The following is an 18,870-nucleotide window of genomic DNA, read 5'->3' as shown; positions in this document are numbered from 1 at the left end:
ACAATAATCCCACCGTGGAGTTCTGCAAACAATGGTGCATGGTTCAAATACTCTTGACAACAGGAACGCTCAAGTTAACTCACGGACTACTACTTTTTATGGTACCACCAACAAATGACAGCATTTCAGATGACATGGCATCACTAAGTAACATATACAGAGAAGAATTCCCAGCTGGCTTCCAGGAAGGTAGGACAGTAGATGCACAGGGTGCTGACACGGTTTTCCAGGAACCTCCCATGAGGCTCCTAGGATTTGGCTCTGGCACCCACCATGGTGCCGTGCAGAAGTACCCTTCTGTACCCCTTTGCTTCCAGATCGCCCTGTAACTCAGCCTGCAACGAAAAAAGGAAAACATTACAATATTCTCTGCCCCCTCCTGCCACCACCACGCCGGGTAAGCAGTAGGGAGGGAGACGCTTTTGCGACCTTATAAGTGTTTAGTTAATATCCTTGGTGCAACAACATCAACTGTTGAATGGCTAAACACTTATAAGGTGGGAAGGCAATACATATTGGATGTTCCAATGCTTGCTTTATTTAACCAGCGCGTCATTCCTCAGCTACAATAATGTTGGCCGCGCCTTTCTTTTGTTATTTGCGGCTTGCTGAACTCGGCTGCATGCCTTTTTTTTCTGTTTCCATGCTTTTCTTACAAAGACAGCATGCCCTGCTTTAGCTTTAAACATCTTAAGCTAAAGCGCAGGTGGCGCCATTGTAACAAAAGTACATAAATAGATTGAAAAAATGTGAATGTGTCCACTCTCTCATTTCTTTACTTTTGAAGCAATCGCGGCGCCAGCGCTTTGGTTTAATCTGTCTAAAGCTACAGCGCCAGAGTTGCCATTGTAACAAAGGTAAATGAATTGAAAAAAATGCGGCAATTACATCCACAAATGATTCCCACGGAGATGTGAGTACCTGAAGGATAAATACCCTCTGCAATGAATTGCCGCTGCCCCTCCCCCTGTGCAGCAACTATCCCCAACAGTCTCAAAGGGCTTCAGTGTCCCCCGTCGAGAGTGGCAGCCCGGGCTGAGACAGCTCCCCGGGCACACACAGCCGCACCTGAGCACTTCACAGGTCTTTAAAAGACCATTTACGTGTTAATGAAGCTTTGTTGCTTTTCACCCATTCTTAGAGCCCACTCATCTCCACTTTGCATATTGCTGGGAGAGTCAGCGCCCCCCTCCAAATTTTTTGTAGCCCCCCACCGAAATTTAGCTCTAGTTGCGCCTCTGCAAAGACATGCTTTCAGCAGCTGGCGAAGGAGCAGACCGCCACGAGAGCTCTGTCAGTGACTGCTGGGGCCGGAGTGAAGGAAGGAGGTGGACACTCGCCCCGGACACCGAGCGCTGAAAGGCTGGCCACCATGAAAGCTGGGGCAGTGACTCCCAGGGCCAAAGGGAAGGAAGGAGGCAGACACTCGCCCAGGACACTCAGCGATGAGGGGCAGGCCACCACGAAAGCTCCTGCAGTGACTGCCAGGGCAGAAGGGAAGGAAGGAGGTGGACACTCACCCCGGACACCCAGTGGTGAGGGGCAGGCCACCACAAACGCTCTGGCAGTGACTGGCAAGGCCGGAGGGAAGGAAGGAGGTGGACACTTGCCCCGGACACCCAGCGATCGAGGAAGGCCTCCACAAAAGCTCTTACTTACCTCGATATTACTTACCTCGATATTATTGCAGACTCGATATTCCTGACTCGATATTATCTCCATTCGATAAAAAAAATCAATATTTAGACTGCATACCGACACAACTGGTCAAGGTTAGTTTAATGTCCCTGCGTTTGGGGCGGGGGGTTTGTATGAGAGTAGGGTCTGCTTCTTATGGTTACCCCCACTTTTTGCTGTGTTTCACTGTTTTTTTTTACATTAGTCTGGCTGTGGCCCTGCTAATCAGGACCACAGCCCAGCTGTTCTCTCTCTAAACTGATTACATGCATGTATTATGCCACCCCTGGGAAGCCTTCAAACATTGCACCACAGGTCTGCACTTGCAGCCTGGGTAAGGTGGTTAAAGCACCCCATACTTAGATATAGTATACCTTTAGCTATCATAATATCTAGACACATATTAACCTATAAGTCACTCCTATGGCAGGCCCTGACAATCCTGAAAGCAGAGTGCTTGGTTTTGTGTGAGAGGGTGCCCTAGCATGAGCTGAGCCCCTGTGCAGATTTATGAAATCCTTCCTTATAGATGTTCTATTATATAGCCATACCATATACTCTTAAGTGCATTATAATTCTTGAGGTTAATGCTAACTTTGGTTTGGATTTATCAAAACATGTTGTGTTTGGTGTCAAACACTTTGGAATACTACCCCCCCCCGACAGTTCTGGCAGCGGGGGTAGCATTCCACCCTTCTAGAGGGAGAAGACATGTACACACTGGTATTCCGGAAATAGTTTTAAGGAGCCTCAGCATCACAAAATAGATGCTTCTGCCACAAACACGAATCTGACCTCCTGCTGCCGGACGAAACTCTGGCAGGGGAAGATTAGACAATAGGTTTCCTGTCCAGGGTGGTGCCAGCACCTCCCCAGACCGGCTTTAGTATATTGGGGCAGGGTGGGTTGCATTCAGTGAATGCTTTTGAAGCACTGCCTGGGGCACACAAGGTGCTCCATGCATAACCCAGTTCAAACTGGTTGCTGGGGCACTCTGCCTCAGCTCTGGCACGAAACTGGACAAAGGGGAAGGGGTTTAACCACCCCCTCCCCAGGTTCTCCCATAGGTGGGACCTTGAGTTAGTCCAACCCCTAAACTTATTATAAGTATGGGAACCCACTCACTAGGACTTTAGATTACCTTGGACGAAACTCTGAAGACAAAATCTTAGACCTTCGACATTCAATATCGACTGGAAGACGGAAGAAATCTCCCTTGGGGTCAAGGAGTGACCTCTCTGTTCAAATAGGCACCTAAGAAGTATCTTGCCGGTCTGCATTTTTGAGGCTCCCCTCCAGATCCTGAAGAATCTGCTACACAGGACATGGACTCGCAGACATATCCGAGGCTGACACGAGTCCCCAGCAGAACTGAGAGACGTGGGACTGGAACTCCCGGACAGCCTGTAAGTTTGCAACTGCACCTACTTCCCGAAGTTTCCTAAAGTTGTGCATTGGGCTATTTGTTGCCTGTATCTGAGCACCTTCTACAGCGAAGCTGAGCGGCCTGCACTCCACGAGTGTTCCAGGAGCCCCCTTTCTTCACCGCAGCTCGAGGCTCCTTCGCGATTTCTAGTCTGTTGGCTAGTGGGTTCCCACAAAGGACAAATCTTTGTTTCTTGGGCTTTCCTGGGTGTGCCCAGGTGTGCCCTGACTCTAAACGGTGAGTCCCTCAGACCTTGCTGGTCTGCGCCGAAGCCAATCTTGTCTTCTTGCGTGGATTGCTGTTGCCAAGGCTTGTTCGATCGAATCCAGATAACGATACTACAGCACTCGACATCTGATGTTGTACAGCTCAAATCCAGCTCCTGGTCACAATCGACACCTCCTAGTCCTTGTGGCTGAAGAGTCAAGATTCACCTACTTCAACTTAAATCACCCGACATCAGCTGGCATCTTCCAGTCCCCATCCTGGTCACTGGCTAGTGACCCAGACTCTGTCCCCTCTGCTTTCAGGTTCTTCAGATCTCCGATCCACCCTTGGATCCACCCGGACACTTTTCCTCTAGTCACCTGCAGCACTTCTTTGCAGCTCTCCATTGGAATTGACGACGAAACCTGACACCAAAAGACACCTATGCACCCGGCTTCCCTTGGTAAGGTAACACAATTACTCCGGCGCTCCCATGGGTCTTGACTCTTGAAGTGTCTAAGTCTAAAAGGGTTCCATCGTACTTCACTCCCAAGTGTCCTTAATCTTTAAAATTGTAACTTGTATTTCCTCCCTAGAAGTCAATGGTGATTCGCGGCTGTATCAAGACACTGCACGCGCCCCTGTGGGTCTCCTGCGTCCCTACCTTGGGTGGTTCCTGGTTGCCCCAGCTGTTCTACAGGCCCTAGGCCTCACTTATATCCCTCACGTGGTTCTTATACCACTATTTTAGTATATGGTTTGTGAGGCCCCTAGGGCATAACGTATACAGTGCTATTTACTGTGTGCTATTTAAAGTTCTTGTATTGTACTTTTACCTTTAGCCTCATAAAGAGAATAGAGGAGTTGTGTTGAGAATGAATACATATATATTTGATATATACCTTGTGTTGTGTGCTTTCATTTGGTCATTCGAGAGATTATAGACTAGTATAAAAAGCTGCTTTACATTCTTTCAAGACTTAGCCTGAAGGCTGCTCTCCACAGCTACCACTAGGATAGCTTTCTATAAAGATTGTCTTAAACCTACCATCAATAAGGGTCGTTTGGACTAGTGCAAGTTGCCCAATAGTATAGTGGACATCATATGCCAGGCCAACTTCTCACACTGATTATCTTCTCCTCTCTTTATCTCCATCTTCGCTGTCTCACGCATGCACACACACATACACACAGTCCACAGTAAGACATGGAATAGGAAGCATATAATTTAAGCTCAGTCTGATCATCTTCTCCACTCTTTCTCTTTCTCTCTCTCCTCTCACAGACACACACGCACACTCACACGCACACACATTCACCCTCACAAACAGTCCACTGTGACAAATGGCATAAGAGACATATCATTTATCCTCAGTTTGATGATCTTCTCCTCTCTTTCTCTCTCTCTGTCTCACACACACACACTTACACTCTCACGTCAGTCCACGGTGACACATGGCTTAGGAATCATAGCATTTATCCTCAAGCTGATCTTCTAGTCTTTTAGCCTCTCTCTGTGTCTGTCTCACACACATTCACACACACAAACACACACCCACATGCAGACACACACACACTAACAATGACACATGCCTTATATTGGGCGTGTTGTCTGGAGTTTCAGAACATGCACACGTGCTTCATAAGTGAGATATGGAGGTTATTCTGAGCTGTTTTCTGCTCACTCATCACCCCCCGCACCCTCCCTCACACAGATTGCACAATGCCACCATCAGCTCTTTCTAAGTGCAGTTTCCTGTATCTGTACCTGTTTTATAGATCCCTCCCAGGGCTGCTCATCAGATACTGCTCAGACCCAAGAACCTCTCACTGCTTCCTGCACCTCTGAGTATCCTGAGCACTAGAGGAGGCTTCAAGGCACTGAGGACGGATCACAGAATGGATCAAACTTCATCTACAGGTAATTCTGATGCACTCTCAGGGCAGAGCTAAGTGAATCTGAAATGAAGGCAATGGTTAGTGAAATCAAGTCTGGACAGGATAGCTGAAGGGTGCCCTCTCTTATCTAATAGTGTCACACAACCAGTCTGACCAGAGTAAACAAAGTATAATCTGAACAGGGTCATTGCAGGGCAGCTGATGGAAACACACCTAATAGCAGCACACTCAACGCAGAGGGCAGATTTGCTTCACTGTGAAGCATAGGGCGAAGTTAAAGAGTGTGTAGGGCCATATCAGCTAGGATAGTCCTGCTGCTGCTGCTGTCGTCACCTGTGCTGGTGCACTAATTAGGACGCCTCATGACACACACAATCTGGTACTGTGGTGCAGAGCTGAGTTTGTGTTGTATAGTGTAGGGTATGTACCGGAAGCAGACCTGTCCAGTACACATTGCTGATCCTGCACAAACTCAAAAGGATGCCACGCATATGGACTTGTTCTGTGTCCTACAACACACATGCAATCCGTAGATTTTATGCACAAATATGTTCCCCTTGTTAATTCTTGCTTGAAGGAGGTATTCATTTATACACATGTAAAAAACTGTGGGCGTTTGTGTTGATCCACCCAAGTAAAACCCCAAGAACACCCACTTGGTGCAAAGCGACACAAAGAGCTAGAAATAGCTTTATTTCTCCTTCATCGCCTCCTTCTGAGTCTGCAACTTCCTGCAGCACATATAGAAACATGAATATGAGACTACCGATTGTTTTTGTTCAAGAAGGTGTCCCTTCCTGCACAAAAACAATCCTACCAGTAACGCAGGCACCATTCAACACTAGAGCAAGCGTACAAAGAGAGTAGAAATGCACCACGTCTATGTAAATATGGAGCATTTCTGTCCTCTCCCTTTCACGCATTCAAAGTTGTGTTGCGTGAACAAATAGTAAATGTGCTCCATGGTTTTTAGTGGTGATCCGTACAAATATCGACTCCACAATATTGTCTAACAAAATATTGACAAGGTAAGCAGATGTGGGGTTAGAACAGTAAATATATACTTCTTTATGTTTTGAGTGATGAAATGGCCGTAGCTGATCAGTAATAACACTTGATGCTCAATGAGGAAGCCGTCCATTCTTGGTGCACATTGAGAGGCAATGGCAAGTCTTGGCACTCACTGAGAGGCTATGGTCAGCATTGACACACACTGAGAGGCTACGGTCAGCATTGACACACATCAAGAGGCTATGGTCAGCACTGACACACACCGTGAGGCTATATTCAGCACTGACACACACTGAGAGGCTATGGTCAGCACTGACACACACCAAAAGGCTATCTTCAGCACTGACACACATCAAGAGGCTATGTTCAGCACTGACACACACCGAGAGGCTATGGTCAGCACTGACACACACTGAGAGGCTACGGTCAGCACTGACACACACTGAGAGTCTATGGTCAGCACTGACACACACCGTGAGGCTATATTCAGCACTGACACACACTGAGAGGCTATGGTCAGCACTGACACACACCAAAAGGCTATCTTCAGCACTGACACACATCAAGAGGCTATGTTCAGCACTGACACACACCGAGAGGCTATGGTCAGCACTGACACACACTGAGAGGCTACGGTCAGCACTGACACACACTGAGAGTCTATGGTCAGCACTGACACACACCGTGAGGCTATATTCAGCACTGACACACACTGAGAGGCTATGGTCAGCACTGACACACACCAAAAGGCTATCTTCAGCACTGACACACATCAAGAGGCTATGTTCAGCACTGACACACACCCAGGGGCTATGGTCAGCACTGACACACACCGAGAGGCTATGGCCAGCACTGACACACACACAGAGAGGCTATGGCCAGCACTGACACACACCAAGAGACAACATCAGCACTGACACACCCACAGGCTAGTCAGCACTGACACACACCAAGAGGCTATGGTCAGCACTGACACACACCGAGAGGCTACGGTCAGCACTCATACACGCCGAGAGGCTATGGTCAGCACTGACACACACCGAGAGGCTATGGTCAGCATTGACACACACCAAGAGACTATGGTCAGCATTGACACACATCAAGATGCTATGATGAGCACTGACACACACCGAGAGGCTATGGTCAGCACTGACACACACCGTGATGCTATGATCAGCACTGATACACACTGAGAGGCTATGGTCAGCTTTGACACACACTGAAAGGCTATGGTCAGCAGTGACACACACACAGAGGCTATGGTGAGCATTGACACTGACTGAGAAGTATGGTCAGTAGTGACACACACTGAGAGGTGATGGTCCACACTGACACACACCAAGATGCTATGGTCAGCACAGCCACACAATGAGAGGCGATGGTCAGCTCCTTCACAAACTGTGAGGCTATGGTCAGCATTGACACACACTGAGAGGCTATGGTCAGCATTGACACACACTGAGAGGCTATGGTCAGCACTGACACACACTGAGAGGCTATGGTCAGCACTGACACACACCGAGAGGCTATTTTCGGCACTGACACACACCAAGAGGATATGGTCAGCACTGACACACACCAAGAGGCTATGGACGGCACTGACACACACCAAGAGGATATGGTCAGCACTGACACACACCAAGAGGCTGTGGTCAGCATTGACACACACATACAAACAAATATTGTCCAACTTTGAAAAATACCAAAGGCTCTGGTCAGCCTCTGCACCAACTGAGATTCAGTGTTAAGACTTTGAACACATTCATAGGCACAGTCTAGTTTTGGCACCACTTTGGCACACACACTGAGCCACAGGCCGCATTTAGTACACACAGTAAGTCACAGTTTAGCCTTCTATGTGGTAAGTGGCATTCAAGATGCAGCAAGGGATAATTCTAAATTGGTACATGCAGTAAGTGTTAGTCAAGAAGTTTCAGTCAAGTCGCTGCACACACTGAAGGTCACTATCTAGTCTCAGTAGAAACACTGAGTTACTGACCTATTATGCATCCAACTGAGACTTACGTCCAGCCCTGGCAAATACTGAGGGTCACCCACTGTCCTTCACAGATTCTTAGCAGACACCCATACACACTGATCTTTCTGGATGCTCAGTAAGATTAATTGGTCAATCTTGGCACACACTGAGAGCCGCTGGTCAATCTCAGCAGAGAAGGAGAGGCACTTTTAGTCTTGGCACACACTGAGATTGAGTGAGCAGCCTTCGTACACACTGAAATTCAGTGAGAAGCCTTCACACACACGGCGACTCAGGGCCTGATTCATAAAGGACCTCTGCATTTGTGGCCGAGTCCCTACAGACGTGAGGGAGTCTCGACACTCGAGGCGGAACCTCCATAATGAGAACTTTCATTGGAGAGATTCCACTTTGAGTGGGGAGACTCTCCTGCATGACTGTGGGGACAACGCTATGAGTGCGGTGGCTCTTTGTGAATCAGGCCTTCAGTGACCAGTTTTGGTACACACTGAGACCCAGTGGCCAGACTTGACACACAATAAGACTTAGTAACAAGTTTTGGCACGCACTGAGACTTAGGAACTAGTTTTGGTACACATTGAGTCTTAGTGACCAATTTTGGCACATACTGAGGATCAGGGACCAGTCTTGGCACACATGGAGACTCAGTCTTGGCACACACTGAGACGCAGTGGCCAGTCTTGGCACACACTGATTGTCATTGGAGTGACTTGGCACACATTAACTGAGGATATTACATTCTGTTCTGTGATATTGTACTCCAGCTACCGGCAGGTGATCCACTCCCACATGTGAAGTTAACACCGGATTCTGTGATTTCCTCTCTAGGTGGCCAGGAGATCCCTCGTCTAAGGAGGCAGGCGATAACCCTGGGAGTGTTGGTTGCAGTCAACGTATTCATAAACATCGTGCTCTACCGTCTGGGTAAGAAGTGTGGAGTTGACTTTCAGGCACCCTAAGACCCCAGTGGCACAGCCCTCTCTGCCTCAGACATGATTAGTAAAACCACAGATGAAAAGAAATAGAGGCTCCTAACTCTACATTGTAACCACAGAATTACAGTGAGGAGGTGGTCGTCGGCCTCAGCAGTAAGGTTTTCCAGACACTTATGATTCAGGAATGTTTTGTAAATTTTGGATTACGACCATAGGAAGGCAGTTCAGCGTGATGGACACGGAAAACACCTTTCCTCCAGCGGCCCCTGCTCTGTTGGGCCACCAGAGGAGCTCTTTTGCCACTGGAGCCAACAGGGGCTCTGCCAAAGGAAACTTCATGGTCCACCTGTCTCTAAATGAGGCTGAGTACCGAGGGCAGTTGAGCCCAGTTGAGTTGGGTTTGCGACACGCAATGTGATGCGTGCACGCTGCAACTGAAAAATTAGATTAACGAGGTCTTTGCTTGGAACTGAGTGGCTTCCTAAATCTCGAGTAAAGCAAAGCAGCACAAATCACTGAGTTGCCTCACTCTGCACTAGGCGTTATGTGCGTCTTCCCCATCTCCCATGGCGTGTGACGCATTCCCCGATTTACCAGAACTGTTAAACCTGGGAATGCGCCTAAAAGATCCGCCATCCCAGGAGTGGAATAATGAGGAGAAATATCTTTATCTCTCCTCTGTACTTCCTTTTTCTATGCGTTCCGAATTCTGCTTTATATATAGCACATGGTGTCCCAACTGGTATAATTTTGAAGGCAATTAGTAAGGAAATGAATACAACATTATCCAAAGAGAGACAAGGAGACTCTATTTGATTGTAGCATGTGCTCATGGCATCATTTATATAAACAATTCAGATTATGGGTCAAAACAATTAGCAGTTGTATCAAAATGGAAAACAACCCAAATTGTACTGGGTGCTCAAGTGTGTGAGTGAAAAACACGGAAGCGACGCAGGTGACAATGTGGTCAGCGTGGACGGCGCGAAGTGACTTGTGCATGAATATGTACAGTGCATAAAAGCCAGAGTGGTTCCAGATGGTTTTAAATCGTTATTCTGATGTTGTTTTTTTCCGTGAACCACTTTGCGGGGGGCGCATATAGTCTTGCTGAGTGGTCGACAGCGTTTCGATCCACTTTAATTGGGATCATCATCAGGACTGGGTGGATTGGTAGCAGCGCGTGTCAATTACACAATCGGTCTGGAGGTGTGGGGGGTCCAAAGGGCGGAGCTGATCCGCGGTGGCTGGAAACTTTCAGGTACCTCGTGATAGTCAGGTACGAAGATTTTGACAAAGCTGATCCAAACGTGATCGATGCTTTTTGGAGAATGAATCTCAAGTAGCTTGTAGTCGTGCGAATCGCAAGCGATCTGAATTCTGCAGCACACATAGAGAGAGAACTACGTCTCCCGGGACTGTTTTTGTCCAGGAATATGCCCTTTCCTACACAAACACAATCCTGCATGAAGTGCAGGCACCCTCGCACAATTGTGCAGGGGTGTCTGCGTTGACGCTAGGCAGCCAAAATGACACCAGCGCAGGGGAAAAAACAGATATGCACTGTACTCTTGTAAATACATTGCATTCCTGCTGTTTCCCTGTCACGCAGTGCAGTACGGTGCATTCCGGTACTTTCCCCATCACGCAGTGCAGTACGGTGCATTCCTGGCCTTGCCCTGTCACGCAGCGCAGTACGGTGCATTCCCGCCCTTTCCCTGTCATGCAGCGCAGGACGGTGCATTCCTGCCCTTTCCCTGTCACGCAGTGCAGTACGGTGCATTCCCGCCCTTTCCCTGTCACGCAGCGCAGTACGGTGCATTCCCGCCCTTTCCCTGTCACGCAGTGCAGTACGGTGCATTCCCGCCCTTTCCCTGTCACGCAGTGCAGTACGGTGCATTCCCGCCCTTTCCCTGTCACGCAGCACAGTACGGTGCATTCCTGCCCTTTTCCTGTCATGCAGCGCAGGACGGTGAATTCCTGCCCTTTCCCTGCCACGCAACGCAGTGCGGTGCATTCCTGCCCTTTCCCCGTCACTCTCCCAGTACGGTGCATTCCCACCCTTTCCCTGTCATGCAGCGCAGTACGGTGCATTCCTACTCTTTCCCTGTCACGCAGCGCAGTACAACGGATTCCCGCCCTTTCCCTGTCATGCAGCGCAGTACGGTGCATTCCCACCCTTTCCCTGTCATGCAGCCCAGTATGGTGCATTCCGGTCCTTTCCCTGTCACGCAGCGCAGTATGATGCATTCCGGTCCTTTCCCAGTCATGCAGCGCAGTACGGTGCATTCCCGCCCTTTCCCTATCATGCAATGCAGGACGGTGAATTCCTGCCCTTTCCCTGTCACGCAGCGCAGTACGGTGCATTCCTGCCCTTTCCCTGTCATGCAGCGCAGTACGGTGCATTCCTGTCCTTTCCCTGTCACGCATCGCAGTACGGTGCATTCCCGCCCTTTCCTTGTCATGCAGCGCAGTACGGTGCATTCCTACTCTTTCCCTGTCACGCAGCGCAGAACGGTGCAATCCCGCTCTTTCCCTGTCATGCAGCGCAGTACGGTGCATTCCCGCCCTTTTCCTGTCATGCAGCGCAGGACGGTGTATTCCTGCACTTTCCCTGTCACGCAGCGCAGTAGGGTGCATTCCCGCCCTTTCCTTGTCATGCAGCGCAGTGCGGTGCATTCCTACTCTTTCCCTGTCACGCAGCGCAGTACAATGCATTCCCGCCCTTTCCCTGTCATGCAGCGCAGTACGGTGCATTCCGGTCCTTTCTCTGTCACGCAGCACAGTACGGTGCATTCCGATCCTTTCCCTATCATTCAGCGCAGTATGATGCATTCCAGTCCTTTCCCAGTCACGCAGCGCAGTACGGTGCATTCCCGCCCTTTCCCTGTCATGCAGCGCAGTACTGTGCATTCCTACTCTTTCCCTGTCACGCAGCGCAGTACGGTGCATTCCCGCCCTTTCCCTGTCACGCAGCGCAGTACGGTGCATTCCTGCCCCTTCCCTGTCACGCAGCACAGTACCGTGTATTCCTGCCCCTTCCCTGTCACGCAGCGCAGTACGGTGCATTCCTGCCCTTTCCCTGTCACGCAGCGCAGTACGGTGCATTCCTGCCCTTTCCCTGTCACGCAGCGCAGTACGGTGCATTCCCGCCCTTTCCCTGTCATGCAGCCCAGTATGGTGCATTCCAGTCCTTTCCCTGTCACGCAGCGCAGTATGGTGCATTCCGGTCTTTTCCCTGTCACGCAGCACTGTACAGTGCCTCGCCGCGCCTCACTGCGTGAGAAATCTCACAAATTCACAAATATGCCCCTGAGTGTTCGACAGACAGGCTCCTCCCTTATGTTTGCAACAGAGTTCGCTGTTCACAAACTCTACCCCAGGCCATGTGTGCGTTGGAGCCGTGCGCTGCTGCAGCCAGACTTAGTTCCCTGAACTCATCACCAACAAACACTTCACACCTCACTGAGAAGCAGAGAAAGAAGCTACATTCAGAGATGCAGAGTGAAGGGGCCTGTGATGAACGAGAAAGACTCAGGATTAATAGCGCATTGAAGCTAAACATGTCCAACACCTGCTACTGCACTACTGGAGGGAGGAAAGGGATGAAGAAGATTCAACGGGAAAATACATTCACCCCTTTCTTCCTCACTTAACTCTCTCCCTTGTTTTTTGTCCCCCTCTCTCTCTCTCTCCCTCTCTCCTCTCTCTCTCTCTCCCTCTTTCTCTCTCTCGCCCCCTCTCTCTCTCTCCCTCTTTCTCTCCCTCTCTATCTCCCTCTCTCTCTCTCCCTTTCTCTCTCTCTCTCTCCCTCATTCTCTCTCTCCCTCCCTCTCTCTCTCTCTCCCCCTCCCTCCCTCTCCCTCTCTCAATCTTCCTATCTCCTCTTTCCCTCTCTCTCTCTCCCTCTTACTCCTCCTCTCTCTCTCCCGCTCCCTCCCCCCTCTCTCTCTTCTCTCTCTCTCCCACTCTTGCTCCCCCCTCTCTCTCCCTCTCCCTCTCTCTCTCTCCCTCCCCTCTCTCCCTCTCCCTCTCTCTCCCTCCCTCTCTCTCCCTCCATCTCTCTCCCTCTTCCTCTCCCTCGCCCTCCCCTCTCTTCTGCCCCCCCCCCCCCCCCTGCAGTGGAGAGAGCAGTCTTCTACAGCCCCAGGGTGCAGAGCTCTGCTGGGCTCCCAGACGAGGCTGGGGAGTGTCCAGTGTCTTCCCAGAATCCTCCGCGCTCTCTTCTGAAACCCTCTCTGTGCCTCCGTCCAGGTAAACACCCTTTCATCTCTTGTTTCTGCATGTTGTGGTTCATGCCATGTTCATGTGTGTTAGGGTTCAGCCATGTTGGTGACGTCACTCTGGGACAGTAGAGGCTGAAAGTGAGGGCGGGGGTTGATGACGCAGGGATGACGCAGTCTGGGGTAGTCGTGGTAAATGTAGGCTTCTTACTACTACCGAGGGCAGCTCGAAGGACATATCTGCCTCACACCAGTGATGGAGCACGGATGAAAAGAGCTCTGAAGCAGCCCTGGGGTCCTTTACAGCCCTGGGGCCCCTGACAGCCCTGGTCCCCTCACAGCCCTGGGGCCCCTCACAGCCCTGGGGCCCCACACAGCCCTGGGGACCCTCACAGCCCTGGGGCACCTCACAGCACTGGCGCCCCTCACAGCCCTTAGACCCCTCACAGCCCAGGGTCCCCTCACAGCTCTAGGCCCCTCACAGCCCTGGTGCCCCTCACAGCACTGGGGCCCCTCACAGCCCTGGAGCTACTCACAGCCCAGGGGCCCCTCACAGCTCTGGGCCCCTCACAGCCCTAAGACCCCTCAAAGCCCAGGGTCCCCTCACAGCCCTGGGCCTCTCACAGCCCCGGGGCCCCTCACAGCTCTGGGCCCCTCACAGCCCTAGGGCCCTTCAAAGCCCAAGGGCCCCTCACAGCTCTGGGCCCCTCACAGCCATGGGGCCCCTCACAGCCCTGGGGGCCCTCACAGCCCTGTGGTCCCTCACAGCCCTGAACCCCTCACAGCCCTGGGGCCCTCACAGTCCTGGGGCCCCTCACACCCCTGGGCCCCTGACATCGCTGGGGCCCCTAACAGCCCTGGGGCCCCTCACAGCCCAGGGCCCCTCACTGCCCTAGGGCCCCTCACAGCCCCAGGGCACCTCACAGCCCAGGGGTCCCTAACAGCCCTGGGGCCCCTCACAGCCATGGGCCCGGTGCCACTGCACCTGCTGCACGCTTGGTAGGTACGCCCCTGCCTCACACCCTCCCACCTCACACTCTCACATGTAAATATGTTCCTAACATGTCATGTTGTACTGTACTCTACTGTTCAAGCTCACATCCCTCTCGGTCCTTCATCCCTGGTCTGTGGTCCCTCCAGCACTGCTGATGCTCTTGTGTTACTGTGAACAGCACTTCTATCTCCAGCTCTGCAAAGACACACAGAGGGTTGTGTGTCAGTGCCATTGACTAAAGTAACGCCTGGCTTTAATATAGTGTCTAAAATATCATTTACAAAAAGTGAATCTCTTTGAGTGTAGATTATCTGACTCGTATGTGTGTTTTTAAGGCACAATATCTTTGTCAGACAATATTAATTCCACAATATTCTGCTGCCAGACCCACAAAGAGGAGTCACTCTCAGATCACAACAAACATTTCAACACTTTGTTGCATCAACCACTTCATCAGGTTGATCTGAACTCCTCTCGTTATCTCTTTCTTTTCCTCTCTGACACCCGTTCTCTCTCGCTTCCACTGTCTCTCTGCCAACTCTCTCCCTCTTCTTTTTTCCTTTATCTATTTCACTCTCTTTCTTTATTGCTATTTCTCTCCATATCTTTTTTCTTTCTCTGCTTTTCCCTCCCTCTATCTCACCGCACCTGTCTACCCCTCCTCCCTCCCTTCCTCAATCTCTCTCTCTTTACCTGGCTGCCCCTCCTCCCGTCCTCTGTCTCTCTGTACCTGTCTGTCACTCCTCCTTTCCTCTATCTCGTTGCCCCTGTCTCCCCCTCCTCCCTCCCTCTTTCTCTCTATACCTGTATCTCCCTCCATCTCTCTGAACCTGTCTGGCCCTCCCTCTCTCTGTCTCTCTGTACCTGTCCCTCTCTCCCCTCTCTCTGTCTCTCTCTACCTGTCTCTCCCTCCCCCCTCTCTCTGTTTCTCTGTACCTGTCCCTCTCTCCCTCTCTCTCTGTCTCTCTGTACCTGTCTCTCGCTCCTTCTGGCTATACCTGTCCCTCCCTCCTCACTCTCTCTGTCTTCCCCTCCCCCTCTCTCTGTCTCTCTGTACCTGTCCCTCCCTTCTCTGTACCAGTTTCCCAGTACAACCTTCATGACAGACAAGGACGTCTCCCTGGACAGAGCTGCCCCAGGGTGAGGAATGAGCCTGGAACAGAAGATTCCTCTCCATGGAGAGATTTGCAGCCTCATCTGAGACAGACTCTGTGTCTCCACAGAGGTGAGAGAAATGTACCTTTTAACTTTCAAAACACACATTTGTTTTTGAATAAATATACATGTTGTTCTGGATATTTACATGTTAAATACAAGACTGGCACAGAACACTATTTGTTTTGAATGTACTTTTTGCAGGTCACTACCTTTCATACATTGAAAATCACCTGTGCTCCTGGACAGCCCTGAACACACACTCTGCATATACTTCAGGTTTACCATTGCCTGCCCTTTTTGTAAACACATCCATTAGATGGACACAGGATAAACAAAATGAGGTATAGAAGTAATATGGTCATTATCTGTCACTATGTAAACTATACACCGTACTATCACACTATAGTTAGGGTTGTCTGGCAAGCGAGCAAGAAGGAGTGTGTTTGGAGGTGCGCTACTTACAATATGTTAAAAGAGTTTGATTATTTTTAATTGAACGGTATAACTATACCTTTGTAATTTCTAATTGTGCAATTTGAAAAATAAAGATTCCCTAGCTATAATTAAGCTTTAACGTTTATTTGTTTTTTTCTTTAAATTTCAATGATATTATAACATTTTAAAAAAAATTAGTTTCAAAACATAGAGCCCAATCTCATCAAGAGGAGTGTTGTAATGTAGAGGGTCGCATCATACAGAGAAGGATTGCGTCACTCAATTTAGTGATTTAGAGTGGAGTATCAAAGAGTGTAATACAGTAGACTAGAGGGGGATAGCGTACAATGAATGAAAGTATGATAGAGTGGAGTGGTGCCTCGTACAGGTGAGTGGCTCGTACATACCAGTTCAGTGGCGTAGCGTACAGTCATACATTTTAGTGGCTTGTCATACAGTACAGTGGACTAGTGTGTCATAAAGTGTTGGAAAGTCTCGTAGAGTGTTGTACAGTGGAGTGTTGTTGGATAGAGTTGAGTATAGAGTTATAAAGTGGACTTTATGTGGTTGAATTGGAGTACAGTGTCGAAGGGTGGCATACCGTCTAGTAGAGTTTTGTATATTACAGATGAAAAGAGTGAAGGAGGGTGTGGTAGAGTTGAGCAATGTAGAGAGGAGCGTTGAACAGTGGTGTAGAGTACGTAGATTACAATGAAGTGTAGTCAATTGGAGTTGTGTAGCATAGACTGGATTAAAGTGTCAGAGTGTAGTGTTACGTTGTAGAGTGGTGTGGAGTGGAGTAAAGTGGCTGCCGTAGCTTAGCATGTAGTAAAGTCTCAGAGAGTGGGGTGGGGTGGGATAGCATACGGTGGAGTGAACTCACTTTTGTTACACTGTTGGAAAGTGTCATACAGTGGAGTATGGTGTAGTGGCACAGAGTGAATTGGAGTGTTGTGGAGTGGTGAGGAGTAAAGTGTGCTACAGTGTGGTAGAGGGGAATGGAATCAAGTGTGATAGAGTTGATTGTGATAGAGTTTTCTAGAGAGGAGTTGTGTAGAGCGGAGCGGTGGAATACTTTAGAATAGTGTGGAGAAGTATGTGGTAGATTTGAGTGGAGTAAAGTGAGGAGGAGTGACACAGAGGGAGTTGTGTAAAGTGTGGTCAAGTATAGTAATGGGTTGTTTAGCAGCATAAAGTGATATAGATTCGAGTAAAGTGTTGTAGAGTGGAGTGCTATAAAGTGGATTATTGTTTGGTACAGTGGAGGGGCATAGACTTTAGCTGAGTGTCATAGAGTGTGGTAGAGTGGAGTAGATTTGAGTAGTGTGGAGGAGAGTTGGGTGGAGTGGAGTGGCATAGACTGGAATAGCATACAGTGGAGTACCAAGGAGGGGGATACAGTGAAATGGCATTGAGTTCAATACGCTACATTGGAGTGGCGTACAATAGAGTGGCACAGTTTGGAGTGGGGTAGAGTGAAATAGCATACAGTTGAGTGACAGAGTATATGTGGGTTCCAATGGAATAGCATAGAATGGAGTGCTGTAGAGTAGAGTGGTGTACATTGAAATGGCTCAGAGTGGAGTAGCCCACAGTTGAGTGGAAAAAAATGTAATAGAGTACTGTGGAGTGTCGTACATTGTTGTAGCATACAGTGGGATACATTTCAGTGTAGTGGGGTACACTGGAGTGACATAGAGTGGAATACCATTTACTAGGGTAGCCACAGCAGAGTGGCATACAGTGTAGTGAAATAGAGTGGAGAGGCGTGGAGTGTGGTCAACTTGAATACCATATAGTCGACTGACATAGAGTGTAGTTGCATACAGTCAGTGTGATAGTGTAGAGCTGAGGGGCGTAGAGAGTACACCGGCATAGAGTGGAATAGCACAGAGCGGAGTACAGTGAAGAAGCATAGATTGGAATAGCTTACGGTGTAGTAGGGTACAGTGTGGTGGCATACAAGGAATGGTGTACAGCCAAGTGGCATACAGTGAAGTTGGGTTGAGTGCAGTGGCATAAAGTGTAGTAGTAGCGTACAGGGGAGTGGCGTACAATGGAATAGCATAGAATGGAATGGCTTAGAGTGGAGTTACATAAACTGGAGTGACGTAGAGTGTAATAACTTTCAGTGTATTGGTATAAAGTGGAATAATGTACAATGGAGTATTGTAGAGTGTAGTGGTATGTAGTGGAATAGCATTTAGTGTAGTAACGTACAGTGGAGTAGCATACTCTGGAATTGCATATAGTCGAGTAGCGTACAGTGGAATGGCATGTAGTGGAGTAGACCGGAGGAGCGTACAGTAGAATGGGGTAGAGCGGAATACCATACAGTAGAGTGGTGTATTGTGGTGTTGCACACACTGAAATAGGCTAGAGAGGTGTGGTGTACAGTGGAGTCGTGTACAGAGTAATAGTGTAGAGTGGAGTACAGTGGAGTGTTGTGGAGTGAAATATCGTAGCGTAGAGTCGAGTACCATAGAGTAACATACAGCGGATTTGTGTACAGTGCCATAGCGTACAGTGTAGAGTGGTGTGAAGTACAGTGGAATAGTGTACAGTGGAGTGCCATGGACTGGAGTGTCATATAGTGCAGTGTGGTCCAGTGGAAAACCATACAGTGGAGTGGTGTACAGTGGAGTTAGATACAGTGTAAAAGGGTAGAGTGGAGTGGCGTAGTGTTCAGTGTCGTACAGTGGAATAGCGTAGAGTATAATAGCGTACAGTGAAGTGGCATACAGTGCAGTGGCGTGGACTGGGGTGGAGTACTGCGGAGTGGAGTGGAGTGGAGTAGAATAGAATAGGATAGTGTGGTGTATAATGCAATAGTGTATAATGGAGTGGCATTGAATGGAGTGGTGGCATACACTAGAGTGGTGTAGAGTGGAGTATGGTACAGTGAG

At 49.3% G+C, this 18,870-nt stretch overlaps 1 protein-coding gene across 1 annotated transcript in view; it reads left to right on the top strand.

The window, feature by feature from the left end:
- Positions 1-18,870, top strand: part of LOC147700541 (uncharacterized) — a 180,334-nt gene that overhangs the window by 25,950 nt on the left and 135,514 nt on the right. The window contains exons 2-5 of the mRNA XM_086929119.1: positions 5,090-5,243; positions 9,030-9,143; positions 13,277-13,408; positions 15,453-15,596. Coding sequence (XP_086785245.1) covers positions 5,090-5,243; positions 9,030-9,143; positions 13,277-13,408; positions 15,453-15,596 — 544 coding nt within the window. The remainder of the gene's footprint in view (positions 1-5,089; positions 5,244-9,029; positions 9,144-13,276; positions 13,409-15,452; positions 15,597-18,870) is intronic.

This window comes from Lissotriton vulgaris, chromosome 7 (genome assembly GCF_964263255.1).
Source record: "Lissotriton vulgaris chromosome 7, aLisVul1.2, whole genome shotgun sequence".
Lineage (NCBI taxonomy): Eukaryota > Metazoa > Chordata > Amphibia > Caudata > Salamandridae > Lissotriton > Lissotriton vulgaris.
Note: the sequence above shows the minus strand (reverse complement) of the source record. Positions and strands in the feature narration are given on the sequence as shown.